The sequence below is a fragment of the Hippopotamus amphibius genome, chromosome 8 (genome assembly GCF_030028045.1).
Source record: "Hippopotamus amphibius kiboko isolate mHipAmp2 chromosome 8, mHipAmp2.hap2, whole genome shotgun sequence".
In the NCBI taxonomy this organism is placed as follows: domain Eukaryota; kingdom Metazoa; phylum Chordata; class Mammalia; order Artiodactyla; family Hippopotamidae; genus Hippopotamus; species Hippopotamus amphibius.
This window is the reverse complement of record NC_080193.1, coordinates 9121275-9138432: the sequence shown is the minus strand read 5'-3', so window position 1 is coordinate 9138432 and position 17158 is coordinate 9121275. Positions and strand designations below refer to the sequence as shown.

At 45.7% G+C, this 17158-nt stretch overlaps 1 protein-coding gene across 4 annotated transcripts in view; it reads left to right on the top strand.

Annotated features, from left to right (window-relative positions):
* Nucleotides 1-16514, top strand: part of CORO1C (coronin 1C) — a 72950-nt gene extending 56436 nt beyond the window's left edge. For all 4 annotated transcript variants that reach the window (XM_057745181.1, XM_057745184.1, XM_057745183.1 and 1 more), the window contains 8 exons: nt 5231-5360; nt 8035-8216; nt 9375-9494; nt 10355-10459; nt 11943-12088; nt 14037-14094; nt 14195-14440; nt 15543-16514. In XM_057745181.1, coding sequence (XP_057601164.1) covers nt 5231-5360; nt 8035-8216; nt 9375-9494; nt 10355-10459; nt 11943-12088; nt 14037-14094; nt 14195-14440; nt 15543-15662 — 1107 coding nt within the window. In that variant the 3' untranslated portion in view covers nt 15663-16514. The remainder of the gene's footprint in view (nt 1-5230; nt 5361-8034; nt 8217-9374; nt 9495-10354; nt 10460-11942; nt 12089-14036; nt 14095-14194; nt 14441-15542) is intronic.
* Nucleotides 16515-17158: the final 644 nt, after the last annotated feature.

Below are 17158 nucleotides of genomic sequence, written 5' to 3'. Positions count from 1 at the left end.
TGGTGCTGTTTTTCCTCTCTACTCGCCGCATATGTTTTTGGAAGAGCTGAGTGGTATTAGAGTCCTAGCTGCAGCCATGCAGCAGAGGAAGCTGGTGGACCAGCCTGCAGATCAGAGCTGATCTCATTTGTGCTAATTGGCCCGGGCATGAACTAGAGCTTTCACACATATGATATCTTGGACATAAATTAGGCAGTTGGGTACAGGGCTGAATTAATTTGAAGGCAAATTAATTTCATTCTGCAGAATCCTGCTGTTCAGACTTAACATTACATGTTGGGGTCATAGGGGTCACAGTTCCAGCAAGAAAAATAATCATGAACAAGTGCTGTTTTAAGCTTTTATGTGGTAATTATATTTAATCATTTTTAACAGCAACGTAAGGCAGGAGTGTGTCCCATTTTACCACTCAGGAAACACACGCCCAAGGAGTCACAGTTTTGTCAAAGGTCACCCCGTTTACAGTAGTTCACATTTGGGTAGTGCTTGGGGGTGAGGAATGTTTCAGCTCACTTGACCTTTCTAATTACCCCTGAGGAGGCAGGGCTGCTGCTGTCCCCTGTGTCGAACAAGGAAATTGAGGCTCCCAGAACTGAAGTCCCTTCTTAATGCTGACACAACCAGTTAGGGCCCCAGCTCTTGTGGAGCCCGTGTCTTCCGACATCCAAGCCAGCGTCCTTTGCACCACACCAGGCTGCCTCCCAGGTTGTGCACAAGAAAGTGAAACAGGGACCAAGTGGGACGTCTGCACCCTCTGCAATCCAAACTGGAAGGCCGTTGCTGGCTGCAGCAGGGAGCCCGGCAGAGTGCGGAGTGCCGCATACCGACAGGCCTGTGAGCAGGGCCAGTAGGCACCAAGCATAGCTGTGTCCGCTTCCTCTGGAGGAACTTGCAGATGTGCTCCCTTTCTCCCCACAGAGGCCGGAGTGCCACCGTCTTTTCATTTCATGGCACAGGCTTTCCTGTCACTGTCACCTCCCACTGGGAATCCTTGTGCCAGTGTTATCTTTCTTACTCCAGTGCCTTTTCCCTGTCATCCCCTCAGTCAGTCTCTTTGGAGCATCTGCTTTTTAGAAAATTGCTCTCTGAGTCCATGTTTTGTGTTTTGAAACTGGATCCTTGATTTCCGTCCTTCCTTCTCCCCTTCCTTCTTTCCTGCTTCCATCTGTCACCTGACTCCTGTTCATCCTTGGAAGTGTCTCCTCAGGGAGCCTTCCTGAACATACCAAACTTGGGTAGCAAGAAGGTGACCTTGTGACACTTAGTTTTCACTCCACACTCAGCTTACATGAGTATCGCGTTGGTGACGCAGACCGTGTGGTTTCCTAGTGAGAAGGACAGGTAATCACCGCAGCTAACACGGACCCAGAGCCTGCCTTACGCCAGGCATTGCTCTAAGCGCTCTAGATTCGTGTTACCACACTGGTCTCCAGACAACCCCCATGAGGGCAGTTTCATTTCTATTCCCATTTTATAGACGAGGAAACTCAAGGCCCAGATAGGTTGGGTGAATGTCCCGAAGGTCATTACAGCTGATACGTAGCAGAATCAGGATGTTCTTCACCCCTGCTCTGTACTGGGAGCACTGACGGTGTGTGCCAGGCACTACTCCAGGACTTTCTTAGCTCAGTCCTCACAGCAGCCCTGGGAAGCACAAGTAGTGATACTTCTCTGTGCAGTGATGTCGAGCTGTTTGCCCAGGACCATCACAGTAAGAGGCCCAGGCAGGATTTGAACCAGGATCTGTTTGGCTCTAGAGCCCATGCTCCAGCCGTCTGCTTGGCTTTGCTGTCTTTGACTTTCGGCCTCATAGACGGCTCTGCTTTGTTAGACTGTAAACCCCTCGAGAGCGGGACCTGGGTGTAGCTGTCCTTCCCCCTTTGCCTGGTAATGGGCCTGTGTTGCGGTGGCTGCTCAAGGAGAGTGCCGCACGAATGAGTAATCAAGGTAGTGAGATGGGTTAGGTGCCTGGGTGAAATGCATAAGCCTCGCCAAGGGAACCATGGACTCTTCCAAAAGTGAGATAAAGAAGGGACAGAGAGTTTCCTCATTTTATAAATTATATAATAAACGTTTTGTTCTGTCATTAACATCTCTTCGTCATCCAAGGAATGATGGATGAAGAAGCTAGAGAAAGGAAGAGATGAGGTCCCATTATGAGCTCTCATGTTTAAGACAGATGCTGATTATATCCAAAGCCTCCCATCACTCCACGCCTCATTAGGGATTTAGAAAATGCACTATTTAATGCACTATTTAATCGCGGTCAGTCAGGCACTGAAGGTTTTACGATCCTTGTGGGAAAACCCAGCAGCCTATGGTCACAGTGCCACCTGGAGACAGAAGGTGGAATTACCACGATTTCCAGCCTAAGCCTGGGTCAGAATTCATCTTGCAAAATGCATTTCCTGTTGTCACTGAACTTCCATTTCATAATTGTTTCTCTGCTGACTTCGTGCTTTTATTAAATCAGTAGTTGTTTTCTGTTCAAACTCTCTGTCCTGCTTTACGTTCAAATAGCCAAGTTCAGTGTGGAGCTGTTTTACTGATCGTAAACCCTTGAATAAAAATAGGTGAAAGCAAGTAGATAACACTGGAGGGTAGCAGGTGCCCACACTCCAGGGGAGGGGCCACAGGTCAGAGTCTGTAGTGTTGGGGGAGAGAGGCCGTGGTGTAGGTGAGGGGTTGAGAGAGGAAAGGTAGGTTCCCTTTGCCTTCCGTGCTTGTTCGCATCTGCCTCGTTTAAAATCTGCTGAATGATGAGTGTTCAGGGGAAATTAGGTGACATCCTAAACTTAGGCCCTCAGAAGGCAGGTTTATGAACGATCACTTAATTCATGACTTTCCTGCAGTCCTCGGACTGGCAACCTTTTTGTTCTGATTTTTTGCAGGACAGCAGAACCGAGCTGAACCTTAACCACTCCTCATTCAGACTCTGCCTTCCACTAAGCAACTGAAAACATACAGTTGTTTGTCTCCTCCTTAAAAATCCCCAACAAAGGAAGATTCTGTTTCTCACTCGTTCCACTGTTGAACATGACTTTTTTCCGCTGGCAAGTTCTAAATTTGTTATGAATTAGTTCCAAAAAATCTTTTTTGGTAGAAGATTTACTCATTTTAATCTTTATACAGAAGAAGATAATTGTTTTAAACTCTAGCCTTTTCACAAACTTAAAAGTTGCTTAATATCTGGTTTTAACAGCTTTATTGAAATATAGTTCACATATAGCCCACCCATTTAAAGTGTACAACTCAGTGGTCTTTAGTATATTCACAAATATGTACCACCATCACCACAGACAACTTTAGAATGTTTTCAACACCTCAAAAAGAAACCCCACCCATATTCTTTAGCTGTTGCACCCTCCCTCCCCCCTCTCCAAGCACTAAGCAACCACTCATCTACTTTCTGTCTCTATAGAGTTTCCTTTCTGGACATCTCATATACACGAATCCTACAACATGTGGACTGTTATCACTGGCTTCTTTACTTAACCTAGCGTTGCCGAGCTTCATCCATGTTGTAGCATGTGTCAGTACTTCATCCCTTCCTGCAGTCATATATTTCTTTGTGTATTGCATTTTGTGTATCCGTTTATATCAGTTGCTGGACATTTGGGTTGTTTCCACCTTTTGGCTGTTGTGAATAGTGCTGCTATAAAATTTGTATACGGGTTTTGGTGTGGACATATCTTTTCATTTCTCTTGGGTAGGTACCTAGGAGTGGAATTGTGGGGCCATAGGGTAATTCTATGTTTGCTCATTTGAGGAACTTCCAAACTGTTGCCCAAAGTGGCTGCACTATTTTTCATTCCCACCAGCAGTGTACGAGGGCCCTGAACTCTCTACAGCCTCGCTAATACTTGTTGTTATCTGTCTTTTTGATTCCAAACTCCTGGTGGGTGTAAAGTGATATTTTATTGTGGTTTTGATGTGCACTTCCCTGATGGCTAATAATGTTGAGCAGCTCTTCATGTGTTTTTTTGCCATTCATATATCTTCCTTGGCGAAATATCTAGGTTCCTTGCTCGTTAAAAAAAATAGGTTGTTTTCCTTTTATTGTTGAGTTGTAAGAGTTCTTTATATATTCTAGATTAAAATCCCTTTTTATTTTATTTTTTTTTCCAATTTTAAATACAGTTTTATTTAAGACATTGCATTTTCCACTTACAATACAGTGCTTGTAAAGTGCAATGTTATTTCCTTCCCCTGTGCACACATTCAAGGTTCAAGTATCAAGAATGCCCAGTTTACTATTGCAGCTCAACTGCCATGGAATTTGCTACAAATTTGGGTCCTTCAGTGTTTTGTGTGGAACAATGCTAAATCTACGCTAGGTTGGCTTAATCAGCCTCTTCAATGGTGGGTCCAGAGGAGGCACCACCAGATGGAGGAGCCCCACCACCAGGGAAGCCCCCAGGCATTCCTCTTGCACTCTGGTACAGCTTGGTAATGATGGGGTTGCAGACTTTTTCCAGCTCCTTCTGCTGATGTTCAAATTCTTCCTTCTCTGCAGTCTGGTTCTTATCAAGCCAGTTGATTATTTCATTACACTTATCAAAAATCCCTTTTTAAATAGATATATGACTTGCAAATTATTTTCTCTCATTCTGTGGGTTGTCTTGTCACTTAGTGTCCTTTGAAACACAAAAGTTTTTAATTTTGATGAAGTCCAATTTTTTTCCTTTGTAAGATTTCTTTAGCACATGTTACAAAACTATTAGGTATATTTTTGTTTTCTCAGTGTAAAATTATAGAGAATGTGATGGTTGAAAAACTGCACCATCCCCCAAGAATCTTTGGTGGATGGAGTTTGCTTTCCCCTCAGGAACCACGGGCTTGGCTAGGGGTTTTTACCCCGGCGCTTCCCCTCAGGGGTACTTCAGTCATTTTGTATTGTTGTTTCAATTTTTTTGGTGTGCTTCTAACTGGAGAATTTTGAACTTAACAGGGTATTTAAAATAAAATTAAAAGTAAATTAATAGTAATTTAATAGTAAATTAAAAGCACAGAGATCTAGCATTCTTAGACCTTGTGGATATTCTGCTCTTTGTTCTCCTGTTGGATTTGAAAAACAGCTGTACATGTTTCACCACATTCTGCCTTTCATCCAGAGACCCCGGGATGTTCTCTTGATGCAGAGCAAGGTTTCACACTGGATGGTCACAGTAAATGCGATAACGAAAGCCTACCGCTGTCACGTGGGTCACCCTTCTTCCTCTTCCAACAGGTATGGCAGATCCCAGAAAACGGACTCACCCTTTCCCTGACCGAGCCCGTGGTCATTTTAGAAGGCCACTCAAAGAGAGTCGGCATCGTGGCCTGGCACCCGACGGCCCGCAACGTGCTTCTCAGCGCAGGTAGGAGCCAAGCCGGCCTCTGCTTCCCCCTCACCCTCGCTTCTCGCGGCCTCCGTGCGGAGGGAGCAGCAGACGCGTGCTGGCTGTGCCGGCAGTTGTGAAGAAGATCATTGGAACCCACAACAGGGTGCCGAGATGCAGGAGTTCCCCGACCCCCGTGCACGTGTGTGTGTGTGTGTGTGTGTGTGTGTGTGTGTGTGTGTGTGTGTGTGTGTGTGTGTGTGTGTGTGTGTGTGTGTGTGTGTGTGTGTGTGTGTGTGTGTGTGTGTGTGTGTTGAGGCCACTTGGGCAAATCCAGTGGAAGCTATGGACTTCCTGCCTAGAATCAAGGGCAGACACATGCTTACTTACATGATTACACTCAGCAGAGTTGTGGTTCCCGCTGGGTCCTCCGTGGCCCTCAGCTGTGGTTATGGCTGATGTAGTAGAAGGAGCCCGAGTGGGAGCCTGGAGCCCTGGGTTCCAGCTCTGGTGTTGCTGTCAACTTTGGGGTGATCCTGTTAGTTAAATATCCTCCTTCCTTTTAAAAAATACTTTCATTTTCCTCCTTATACTCATAATCCATATGTTTTGTTTGTGTATAAACAAAAGGGAGAAAATAAAAATCACTTATAATCCCACCACCTGGGAGGAAATATCATTACCATTTTGATGTTTCTTTGCAGAAGATATTTCTGTGCCCATAAACAATTTTACACACAAAGGTGGGTTTAGATGCTTTACACATGCCCTGCTTTCTGCACTTGCTGGTACACTGGTCCTTTTCATGTGCCGTTACATGTTGTGTGATATTTTTAATGACTCCGTTCATAGTCCATTGTCTGGATACCTTTGTTTATTTAGTCAGTCCCCTATTTTTGGACATTGAGGTTGTTTCTGATTTTTCACTGCTAAGGAGCGCTGCAGTGAACCCTTGTGACCAAGTCCTAGTGTTCCTATTGGCTTCCCACTTGTGTAGTTTCCAAGTTTCATCTTAAAAGAAATCTTTTTCTTTGTCTAAAATTTGAGATTTTATCTGCTTTTACAGAAGCAACACAAAGGACAGGAAGGAGCTTGTGGGGTAATGGAAATGCTCTGGATCTTGACTGTGATGGTGGCTACATAAATGTGTACATCTGTCAAAACTTAATGAATGTATACTTAAAATGGGTGCATTGTATAGTTTGCAAACTATACCTTAATAAAATTGGCTTATAAAAAAAGCAATGCTATTGTTAGTGGTAGAATTTTAAAGATTTTCCTCCTCACCAGTAAAAAGGAGGGGAGCAGTTCAGTTTCTAACTCGGAACGAAAGGTATTTGTGACGTAGTGAGTTAAGTTAAAAATCAAATGTCTGGTACCTATTGAAACCAAGGACTACTTAAAGAAAAAAAAAGTAAAGATTCTCTTTTTTTAAATCACAATTGACTATAACTGGGAACCCTGCCAGTGTTCTACTCAGAACCTCAGTCTGATAAGGAGAGAAAACAATTCCAAAGGTGGAATTCCATCATGGAAAATACCCTACTGCCTGCCTCATCGAGGTCACACCTAGGGTATCAGCAGCAGACCGAGCCCACTCTCCCTTTCACAAGCAGAGGAGAGAGGTTAAGTGCAGTGCTGTGCACATTCTAAGACCCGATGATCCATCCATAGTGGCTGAAGTTGCTTATTTGCCTGTGATGAACAAGGCAGAGGACGGGTCAAGTCTCCATCCCAGAGTTTAGCTCCAACTTTTCATCCTGTTGTACAGTTTTTTCACCCATTTCCTACTTCTGACCCTTAGGTAACTTATGTGTCCTGGTTAGTAGTGGCTGATCTTTCTAAGTGCTTACAGAATTGGCTTATTGACAAGACTTCACCTTCGGGATGTCCATCCCTTATGTTGCTTCATCCTTGAGCTAATGTCCTGGAAGCAGCAGACGGTGCCTCTTTTTATAGGGGCCTTGGGCCGACCCTGGAGGGAAGGGCGAGTGGGGTGGAAGAGCTGATGGGCCGTGGCTCAGTTGACTTATGGCCTCTTCGGGAATCAGGTTCTGAATTCACGTGCCTAGTTAAGGACAGTTTGTGCTTCTCAAATCTGGCCAATCTTGCCCTATTTTTTTCCCCTTTTAAAGATAAAGATCTGCTATGAGCAGGTGGCTAGGCATTTCCCTTCACTTACTGTAACTTACATGCTTTTGTCCAAGACCATGTCTTGCAGCATCGTTGATTGGAATAACCTGCTATCCAGTCTTTGTCTTGAGCCTCCTAAACCATCATTTAAACCCTTTATTTTTAATTCTTCTGGAAAAGAAAGAAGCTGTATTCGTTTTGACGCTTGTTTTACTAAAAAAGGAAACTTACAATCACTTAGGGTCCACCAGTCCAGTTAACTCTTAAAAAAAAAAACCATAGGATTCTGTTTTCCTATAGTTGTTGTTTTTGTTTGCTTGGTGTTTTTGTTTGTTTCACATGAACCCAGACTTTAGCAAGCTGTTTTTTTCCTTTAACATGTTTCTTTTACACAAATTTCTTTTTTCCTTGGTCACTTCAGTTTCTGACTCCCAGTAAGTAGGGCTTCTCATAATTTAGCATCACCATCTCAATGCATGTGTGTATTTACCCTCCCTGTATTTGTGTCTCTAGTTTTCACAGATGTGGTGTAGTGCAGACGTTTCTTGTCCCTGAGGGGTGGTGTTCTGCTTGCTTTTAGGCTGTGATAACGCCATCATTATCTGGAACGTGGGCACGGGAGAAGCCCTTATAAACCTGGACGATATGCATTCGGACATGATTTACAACGTAAGCTGGAACCGGAACGGCAGTCTGATCTGCACAGCCTCCAAAGACAAGAAAGTGAGAGTAATCGATCCTAGGAAACAGGAGATTATTGCTGTGAGTATTCTTAGGACAGAAGCTTCAGTGAGTGAGAACATCCTGCTTTTTAAAGCAGACCACAGAGACTGAGCTGCCAGTCCGTGGACCCTTGGTGTGTGCAGACACCAAACTGAATCAGAAAAGGCTTGTCCAGGCTTCTGTCTCCCAGTCGCCCTTCTCTCCAGAGCTGTGCGTTTGCAGCTTTTACCCGAACCTTCCCTCTCACTTGGTGACCATTTCTCACAAAGAAACAAAGTTTTTATCAGTTTGCTTAAGAATTTGCTAGTCTAGACCAGCTAACCCACAGTTGACTGCATGCTGGCCTAGGACTGCAGGTGGATCCGTTGATTCCCTCCCCTGCGCCCCAGTCAGTTGTTAAAGGGCCTGACAAGACGCTGCAGGTTCTCTCCACAGCACAGTGTCCTCGTTTCTGCCACCTGAGCTAGGCCTCCACAGAATCACACTTCACGACAAGAGACAGACTCTCGGGCCTCTCGTCAGGTTGACGCTGCAAGTGTTGAATCCAGAGGTGGCTCACTTCCGCCCCCTCTGTGCCTCGTCACGGCCCTGCTTGGAGAAGGTGGCTCTCAGCCGGTGTTACTTCTCAAGAGTTGGGTGACAGGCCTGGCTGGTGCTTATCGAGGCCCCGTGCTTTCTCCACTAGAACCTTTCTCGGGATGGGGCTGGTGGGCTCCTGCTGAACAGATGAGGCTAAGGAAGGGGTTAGCCAGACTCAACTTTCTGTCCTATGAAATTGCTGGATGCTGTAGTGTCTGTCCACCTTCACATTATTATACTCTCGAGAAACAAACGTTTGGCCAGGGCCGTTTCATGAATTTTGTTTTTGTGGAGCCTGGACTTGAGTTGGCAGCAGGCGCTGGTGGAAGGACGGAGGCCTTTCAGTCCAGACCTGGCGCTTGCTTGCTTACCAGCCAAGGGGCCTCAGCCTGATCCCTGGGTGTTGCTTTGTTTCCTCCTTCAGGGAGGGGAGGTGGTCAGTTCTGACGCCGCGCGTGCACACACACGTGCGTGCGTACACACATCCACACACGCACCCGTGCGCCTTAGACATGAATGGCATGTGGGGTGTGGTGGGTTCACTGCCTGAGCCCCACTCTCCCCCACTTTTCCTTCCTGCACTCTGTGTGTAAGCTGCCTCTTTGCTCTCTTGCCCAGGAGAAGGAGAAAGCACACGAAGGAGCCCGACCCATGAGGGCCATCTTTCTGGCTGACGGCAACGTTTTTACCACTGGTTTTAGCCGCATGAGCGAGCGGCAGCTGGCTCTCTGGAACCCGGTACGTGCCTTGCCTAGCCCTGCCACCACTCCTTCCTAGCCTTGAGCTTTCTCTTTTCTGAGCAGGCCTTTTGGTTGGTCTGCAGATGATAGGGTTCTCAGTGTCGTTTGCTGAACTCTCACTGGTCTTAAGTTGGATGTGAAGTTCTCATCCTCACTGGAGACTTACTACTAAATGTACTTTGAAAACACATTCTTGATACTCCCAAGGAATCTATGTTGACTGTAGTTTTTAAAAAGAATGCGTGAAGAATCCAGTGTTTTAGACTTGGGAAATAAGTTCTAAACTTAGTTAAAATATTTTAAAAAGAACATGATCAAATGTCTAAATCAAAATAGTCATGCTTGGGAAAATGTTCGTGACGGCACGAGTGGGGAAAAAAGTCCTGAACTGCATATACGGTGTGCTCCCAATCTGTGTGTGCTGTGTGTTGGAAGGAAAGAGGCCAAAATGGTCATTGTTTCTACCCCCACTGACCGTGGGATTCCGGAATATGGGATGATTTTTATGTTTTTCCTTGTACCTTTTAACTTTTTAAAGAATGTGAGTTTATTTTTTAATAAGAAAAAAGTACTTTTAAAAAGGAAAGCAGTCACAAAGGAGACAGGCTCTCTCATCTCTGTCATGGGATCTCACCCACGTGTGCATTAATTATGCTGTCAAATCAACATAACTTTCAGTGAGTTGTATCTCATCTAGTATTCCTGTTGGCAATTACGCATATGAATATTATATATGCATTGTGTAAATTTTCATTATTTTAGGGAAATGGCTAACTTAATTAGGGATGAAAGAATGTATCATCTTATAAAAATTCATCTTGTAAAAATGTGTGTGCGTGTGTGTTTTTTTTTCCCCAGAAAAACATGGAGGAACCAATCGCTCTTCATGAAATGGACACTAGCAATGGGGTGTTGCTACCTTTCTATGACCCTGACACCAGTATCATTTACTTATGTGGAAAGGTAAACAGTAATTTTGCTGTTTGATCTTAAATTTAATCCTGTAAGAAGAAAAGTTTATCCTTCAGAGATTTAGTAGGTGGACGATTGTATAGAGAATAGTGCTCCGTGGGTACAAGCTTTTGAGGGCCTCAGAGACACTCCAGAGTTCTTGCTTCTGGAGTTCAGTGTTCAGGGCCAGGCCTTGTGATTATGTGGCCTGACTGAAGTGTCAGGAGGTGACAGTTGTTACAGGAACACCCCACACTGAACTCAGAACACCTTCCTCCTGCCTGATGATCTCCAGCTAACAAAAGTGTTGGTGACTTTATTATCATTGCTGTTACTTCATTTTAGAAGGCGATGACTTCAATATTCCTTATTCTTTTTTAGGTTGATTTCCCTTAGAATTTTTGTAGTTGAAATAAATGAATTAATACAAATTAATGCTGTTGATGTGTTCCCTTCTCCAAACCTGTCAGATAGTCCCTTGTTGGGTGAGGTTGGGGGTGTTTTACTTCTGTTCACAGTTGATGGAGTGGGCTTGCAGACCTGCTTGACATTTTTTATAGGTCAGTTTTCTAGAAACTGAGATCTTGTCTGTTTCCCTGAAAGTCATTTTACTTGAGATGTTAACAGCTGCAGTAGACTACATCGTTACCCAGATGTTACTAACACTGGGTGGAAAGTTATTGTGAGTATGTAGAAAACAAATAGCGTATGATTAGCTTGTCTTCCATATCTTTAGATAGTTACATCATTGAAACAAATAGAAATCATGAGAAAAGAGAGGTTGTTAGGGCACAGTACCGCCCAGCTATTTGTCACTTCTTACACACATATCTCTCCCCTCTGCCAGGCAGGATTGTCTTCATTGTTCAGGTTCATGTAACTGTGACAGTTATTTACACTCACAGAGGCTAGCGCATGCTTCAGGGCTTCAAAAAAATCTGACCACTCTAAGCAAAATTATCACAGAACTTGACACATTGCAGTGGGGTAGCATTCCCATCTAAAGTTAAAGAATACGCACTGAAACTAATGTTTCTTCATTAGAAAAATCTGACTTCTTATAATCCGATTGTCTGGTGTTAGTGCCCTCAGGTCTGTGCCTGTGAAGGAATGCTGAACAGTCAGTAAAATGCCCACTAGGTCCTCTTAGTCTTTTGTGTTTGTTGAAGTTAAGTTGCAGTGCAGTTAGCTGTTGGGCAGAGGTGTTAACCTTTCCGCCCTGACTCAGTGTCAGACACAGTGAAGGAAAGCCGGAGCCTTCAGGAAGAGGCAGAGGAGGTGGTTTAAAGGGTGTGCTAGCCTTACATAAGCAAGGGCTTGCTCTGCCAGGAAGAGAAGCCATCGTGTGCTTGAGGCAAGGCTCCTGAGGGGAAGAAAAGGTCAGCCACTGTGGCGGAGTCCCCGTCAGCACTGGGTTTACAGAGGGGAGGGACACCCACCTAAACCAGATATTTCAGCTAACGTTAAACACAGACTTGTCTCCGATTTCTTGTAGGGTGACAGCAGTATCCGCTATTTTGAGATCACAGATGAATCCCCGTATGTCCACTACCTCAACACATTTAGCAGCAAGGAGCCTCAGAGGGGAATGGGTTACATGCCCAAGAGGGGACTCGATGTCAACAAATGTGAGATTGCCAGGTAAAGAATCGGTATTGGAAAGTGTTCAGACTGCTCATGCCGTCCGTCTTTTACAAGACCAGTACAACTACACAAGCCTACTGTGCCCAGGTCTTTCTACCTGTGTGTGTGCAGTAGAATCGTAGTATCTCATTTCCTGCCTGTTCTTAGAAACATGGAGTTTGAGAGCAAGAAGGAACCTCTCAAAATCATTTAATCGAACTGTACCCTCCCCATCCTTCAGATTATAAACTTGCAATACAGCAGTTAAATGGCTTCACTGGGGCGTATGACACCCTGATTTAAGTAGTGAAACCTTCGTCTCTTGTCTTTAGGCTGCAGCTGTGGCCAGTGTCCCCTGGGGGGCCACCAGGAAGAGCCTGTCCCTGGGGTGGAAATGGGGGATGGTTTTCCTGCCCTGGAGGGGGACCAGCCAGGTTCCAAACTGGGTTGTGGACCCCATGGATCCGAAACTAGAGAAGCAAAGATCCACAGTGGGTGTTAGGCTGACCTGGCTTAGGAGGCTCAGCTGTTAAAACAGCTTCTGCCTCGCTGTACTGCTCTGTGGAGTTTTTATCACACTGTGTTTATATGGACATTTTTCTAAGTGTGCTGAGCTGGTCACACAAATAATTGACCCTTACATCCTTAAAAATAAAAGAAATTTTTATGGGCCCTTTTTTTGTATTAATCACTGCAGGCTGCTTTTTTTTTCTTTTCTTTTTTTTTTTTAATACATTCAACTCTACAGCTAGAAAAATGAGGCTTTGAAAGCTGTCACAGGAAATTCCAAATTGTGGTTTAAATCAAACTAATCAAAATGTGGTTCAAAACAATTGAATCTGAACTTCAAAATTACATTCAAGATTTGGGAACACATTTATTTTACTATCATCTAAAAATTTAAAAGACCATAGTTGGCCCTTTGTATTTGTGAGTTCTGAATCCATGGATTGAACATATTTGGCAGTAAAAGTTCCAAAAAGCAAAACTTGAACTTTGGGTGCATAGGAAACCATTTACATAGTATTTACCTTGTATTTACAACTGTTTACACAGCATTTACGTTGTACTGGATATTATAAGTAATCTAGAATGACTCGGAGTATAAAATGCTGCACCATTTTCTATAAGGCCCTTGAGCATCCATAGATTTTGGTGTCCGAGGTGGGTCCTGGAACCCACAGGTCATTCAGGACACCTCCTGTTTACTCAGTGTTTCTGGGACGTTGGTTACGTGTCAGGTGCTGTGCTAACCACATGGCCCAGATCCCCTTTCTCCTCATAACCATTCTGTGAGGTGGGTGGGTTTACCTCCCTCGTGGATGAGGAGCTCGAGGCTGTGTGAGGGGCACACGCCCGGGTCGGGGAGCGGGGTGCTGGCCGTCCAGCCCAGGTCAGTCTTCCCACCACTGAGCCGACTGCACAGGTTTCGGGCTTGGTCTTCCTACTCTTCCCACTCCCTGGATGATTCCAGATTGTTCTTGAGTGTTATGCATGATGTGGTTTGCTCGGATGCCAACACTTAATTTCTAGAATAGTTTTCCTTTTTGAAAAGCCTGTTTATACTTATGAATGCTCCACCAGCTCACATGGGCAGAAGACCTGGCACCCGGGTCACAGATTCTCCCTGAGACGTGGGTGTTTGTTGTCTCCTGGCTGTTGACTTGGTAATTTTCTCGTAAGGTAGTCTTAACCATTTCCCCACAGTTGATTTGCCCCCACGTAATTGGAACTTGACTGTCACCGTGATGCGGGGGCCTCTGTTCATGTCTCCCACCCGCCATTTCCTAACATAGCCTTACGCTCAGCTTCCATTTTCTCCTCTGTGAAATGGGAACACTGAGTTCTACCTGCTTCCCAGGGTGCATCAGATGAGGTGATGGGCAAACACAGCAGTGGCTATTAAGCCTGTTACTTGGCCTCCTATTTCACTTAATGCAACTTTGCCTTTATTTCTCTTTTGAAGATTCTTCAAACTTCATGAGAGAAAGTGTGAGCCTATCATCATGACTGTCCCCAGGAAGGTAAGCGCCCAGCTGTCTAGGTGATCCATATTTAAGAAAGATTTAAAAACCCCAAACCTTTCATCCTTACCTGTGTATTTCTCCACTGTGTCTCGTGTAGTCTGACCTTTTCCAAGATGACCTGTACCCTGACACGGCGGGGCCCGAAGCAGCGCTGGAGGCAGAAGAGTGGTTTGAGGGGAGGAACGCAGATCCGCTCCTCATCTCTCTGAAGCATGGATACATTCCTGGCAAAAACAGGGACCTCAAGGTGGTCAAGAAGAACATCCTGGACAGCAAGCCCACGGCAAACAAGAAGTGTGACCTGATCAGCGTCCCCAAGAAGACCGCAGACTCGGCCGGCGTGGTAAGGACCACAGGGCCTGGGAGGTGCTGGGCTGGTTCAACCTGGTCCTCCTGAACATGCTTGCCAGCCCCAGGCGTCTGCGAGCACTGTTGCCGCTAGAAAGACAGGGTTCAGTAATGGTAACAGGCACTGTTTGTAGGAACCACCTTGATCATGTGACATTTATGAGTTTCACTCCTTCGGCTCTGTTTCTTATGATGACCAGGACAGAAGTAAGTCTGTTACAAATGCTGGGAAGATGAGGTCCCAGGAAGGAGGGAGTGGTGAGAGATTTTAGAAGTTGCTAAGTGTTTGAATGACAGAGGATCTGGAGTGAGTGGGCCTTAGAAGCAGAGATGATCTTGGGCATCTTGGTAGGAATTGTTTTGGGCAGTGATGGAGAGCAGAGGCTGACAGCGGAGATGCAAGCGGCCCCAGGAGAATGGGCTCGAGCCAGGCAGGAGAGAGGGTTGGGTATCGGCAGGTTGTGGATGGAGTTCTGAGGGCCAGGAGGGGCTGGGAATTGTCGATTTGGAGGTAGCGGAAGAAGAGTCAGAGTACCCTCAGGAGCTAGTGTTTCGGCTGTGACGGAGCAAGCCACACGAGGCACTGTGACTTTGGGGACTGCAAAGGTTTCCTCCAGAAGAGTCAGCTCCACGAGGGAGAAGCTCAGGCTCTTTAGAGGAGCTGGCAGGGCCAGGGATGTAGTTCCCAAGAGGGACCCTCTCTAGGAGCTGATAGGAGCTTGGTAGCCTCTAGACAGTCACCTGTCACCCTGGTCACATAGAGGATACTCCTGCTGGAGTTGGGTGATTGGGGTGGTTGGGATATGGGGCAGCCTTGCAGGGGTCTGTCTCCTCCTGCGGTTTAATTGTATCCCAAGAGTCTCTGTCCAGGTAGGTGCACAGGTGCAGGGCCAGGAGCCATAATACACATTGCTTTGCTATGGGTGTCAGACGGACCAGCCGGCAGCGTTCATTGTGTTCCTACAAGGCTCAACCTGGAGGCTGCAGCCTGCCGCTTCCAAGACAGAAGACCATTTACACCCCGTACATTCTACCTGTGCTGAACTCTGCTGCTTTTTAGTCACTCTCTTCCCTCCCTCTTTTTTCTGTTTCCTTAGCAAAATGAAGCCAAGTTGGATGAGATTTTAAAAGAGATCAAATCTATAAAAGACACAATCTGCAATCAAGATGAGCGTATTTCCAAGTTAGAACAGCAGATGGCGAAGATCGCGGCCTGAAGGTCCACCCCCACCCCCCAAATGGGAGCAAGAACGCATGCTCGCAGCTGGTTGTTGGTGTGGTCCCAGGGAGGGCGAAGGGAGGCACTGCCATTTGGAGACATTCCATTTCAGATCTGTCGACCAGCGATAGGCCACATTCCAGTAAGAACGCAATTCGTCTCTCAAATTTGCAGAAACAAAATGTGATTTAAAAGCAGAGCTTTTTACCAGAAAGCTTTTTTGATGTTTTAAGTGTTATGTGACTTGTGAACTTCTAAAAGACAAAAGTGCTACTTTTAAAATCCCAGATATTCTGAATTTTAGAAAACCAACCAATTCTGATTCAGTGATTCAGTGTCCTGCCCAAGTACCTTTTTTTTTTTTTTTTTTTTTTTTTACAAACAGGGACCAATGCCACATTGCTTTTTATATTTCTTTTTTTTCTTTAATGTTGCCAAAACCAAAAGTAGCTTTTTTTTCCTTTGTATTTTGCTACTTTGCAGTATTTGTGTGTGTGTGTTTTTTTTCCTTAATTTGAAAGGGACAGCACTGTGTATGTTTATAAACTAAATGAAGATAAGATATTATTTTGTATAAATGTCCATCTGAGAACAATCAGAGCAGTAGCCACACCACGCTGGCTTCTTTGCAGCACAAACCCGGTCATCTTAATGACTGTGCGAATGGAAGACTTGAAAAATCACGTGGATTTGTATTCCCGCCCCTCCCCTTCCACTGAGTCTTCTGATCAAAAAAAGCTCATATCGAGTCATTTCCTTTCTCTTTTCTAGAAATTGGGTGGTTGTACCAGAGTGGAACTTTGCTTCTAGGTTATCCGTGCACTTCAGATGATTATAATCTAACCTAAACCAGCATGTGCTTCTGCAGTTTTGTTACACACGTAGAATCTATTGCCTTCATCACTTTAACGTCACGTTTCAGGTTTTGGTCAATACTTGACAAGGGTGCCCAGGACGAGGAGCCTCACGTGCTGTGGAGTGTTCCTTCTTGTCCATTTCAGCAGCTTGCCTGGCTCCCGAGTACCTGGGCGGGGGTGGGGGGTGGGGGACCATAGACTAGGGGACCTGGAGGGGAGTGTTCGCCTGGCGTGATCCTCTGCTTTCTCGCGTGTCCCATGCTGCCCCCTCGCTGTGCTGGACAGACACCCCCCCCCAGCCCCACCCCCCGCACTGCCAGAGCTCCTACCCTTTGTCTCTTTTCCCTCCTGTATGCGGCCCCCTCTCTCAGGGCTCCCCCGGCTGTCCCTCCCTCCTCCTGCCTTTCCGTCCTAACTGCACTCTGCTAAGCTGAGGCCAGAGGGTGCTATTGAATATTGAGACTGGGGAGAGGGGACGAGAAGGAAGCAGACGTCTGCTGTAGCTTTGATGGTGCAGCTGGTCCCTGTGCACCCTCTACACAAACTCACCCTCGCCCCCTGCAGCTGCACCGCAGCTGGGTCCAAGCACAGAGGCTGCCCAGCCCAGGGCCAGACCCTGAGCTCTCATGGCCTGCCC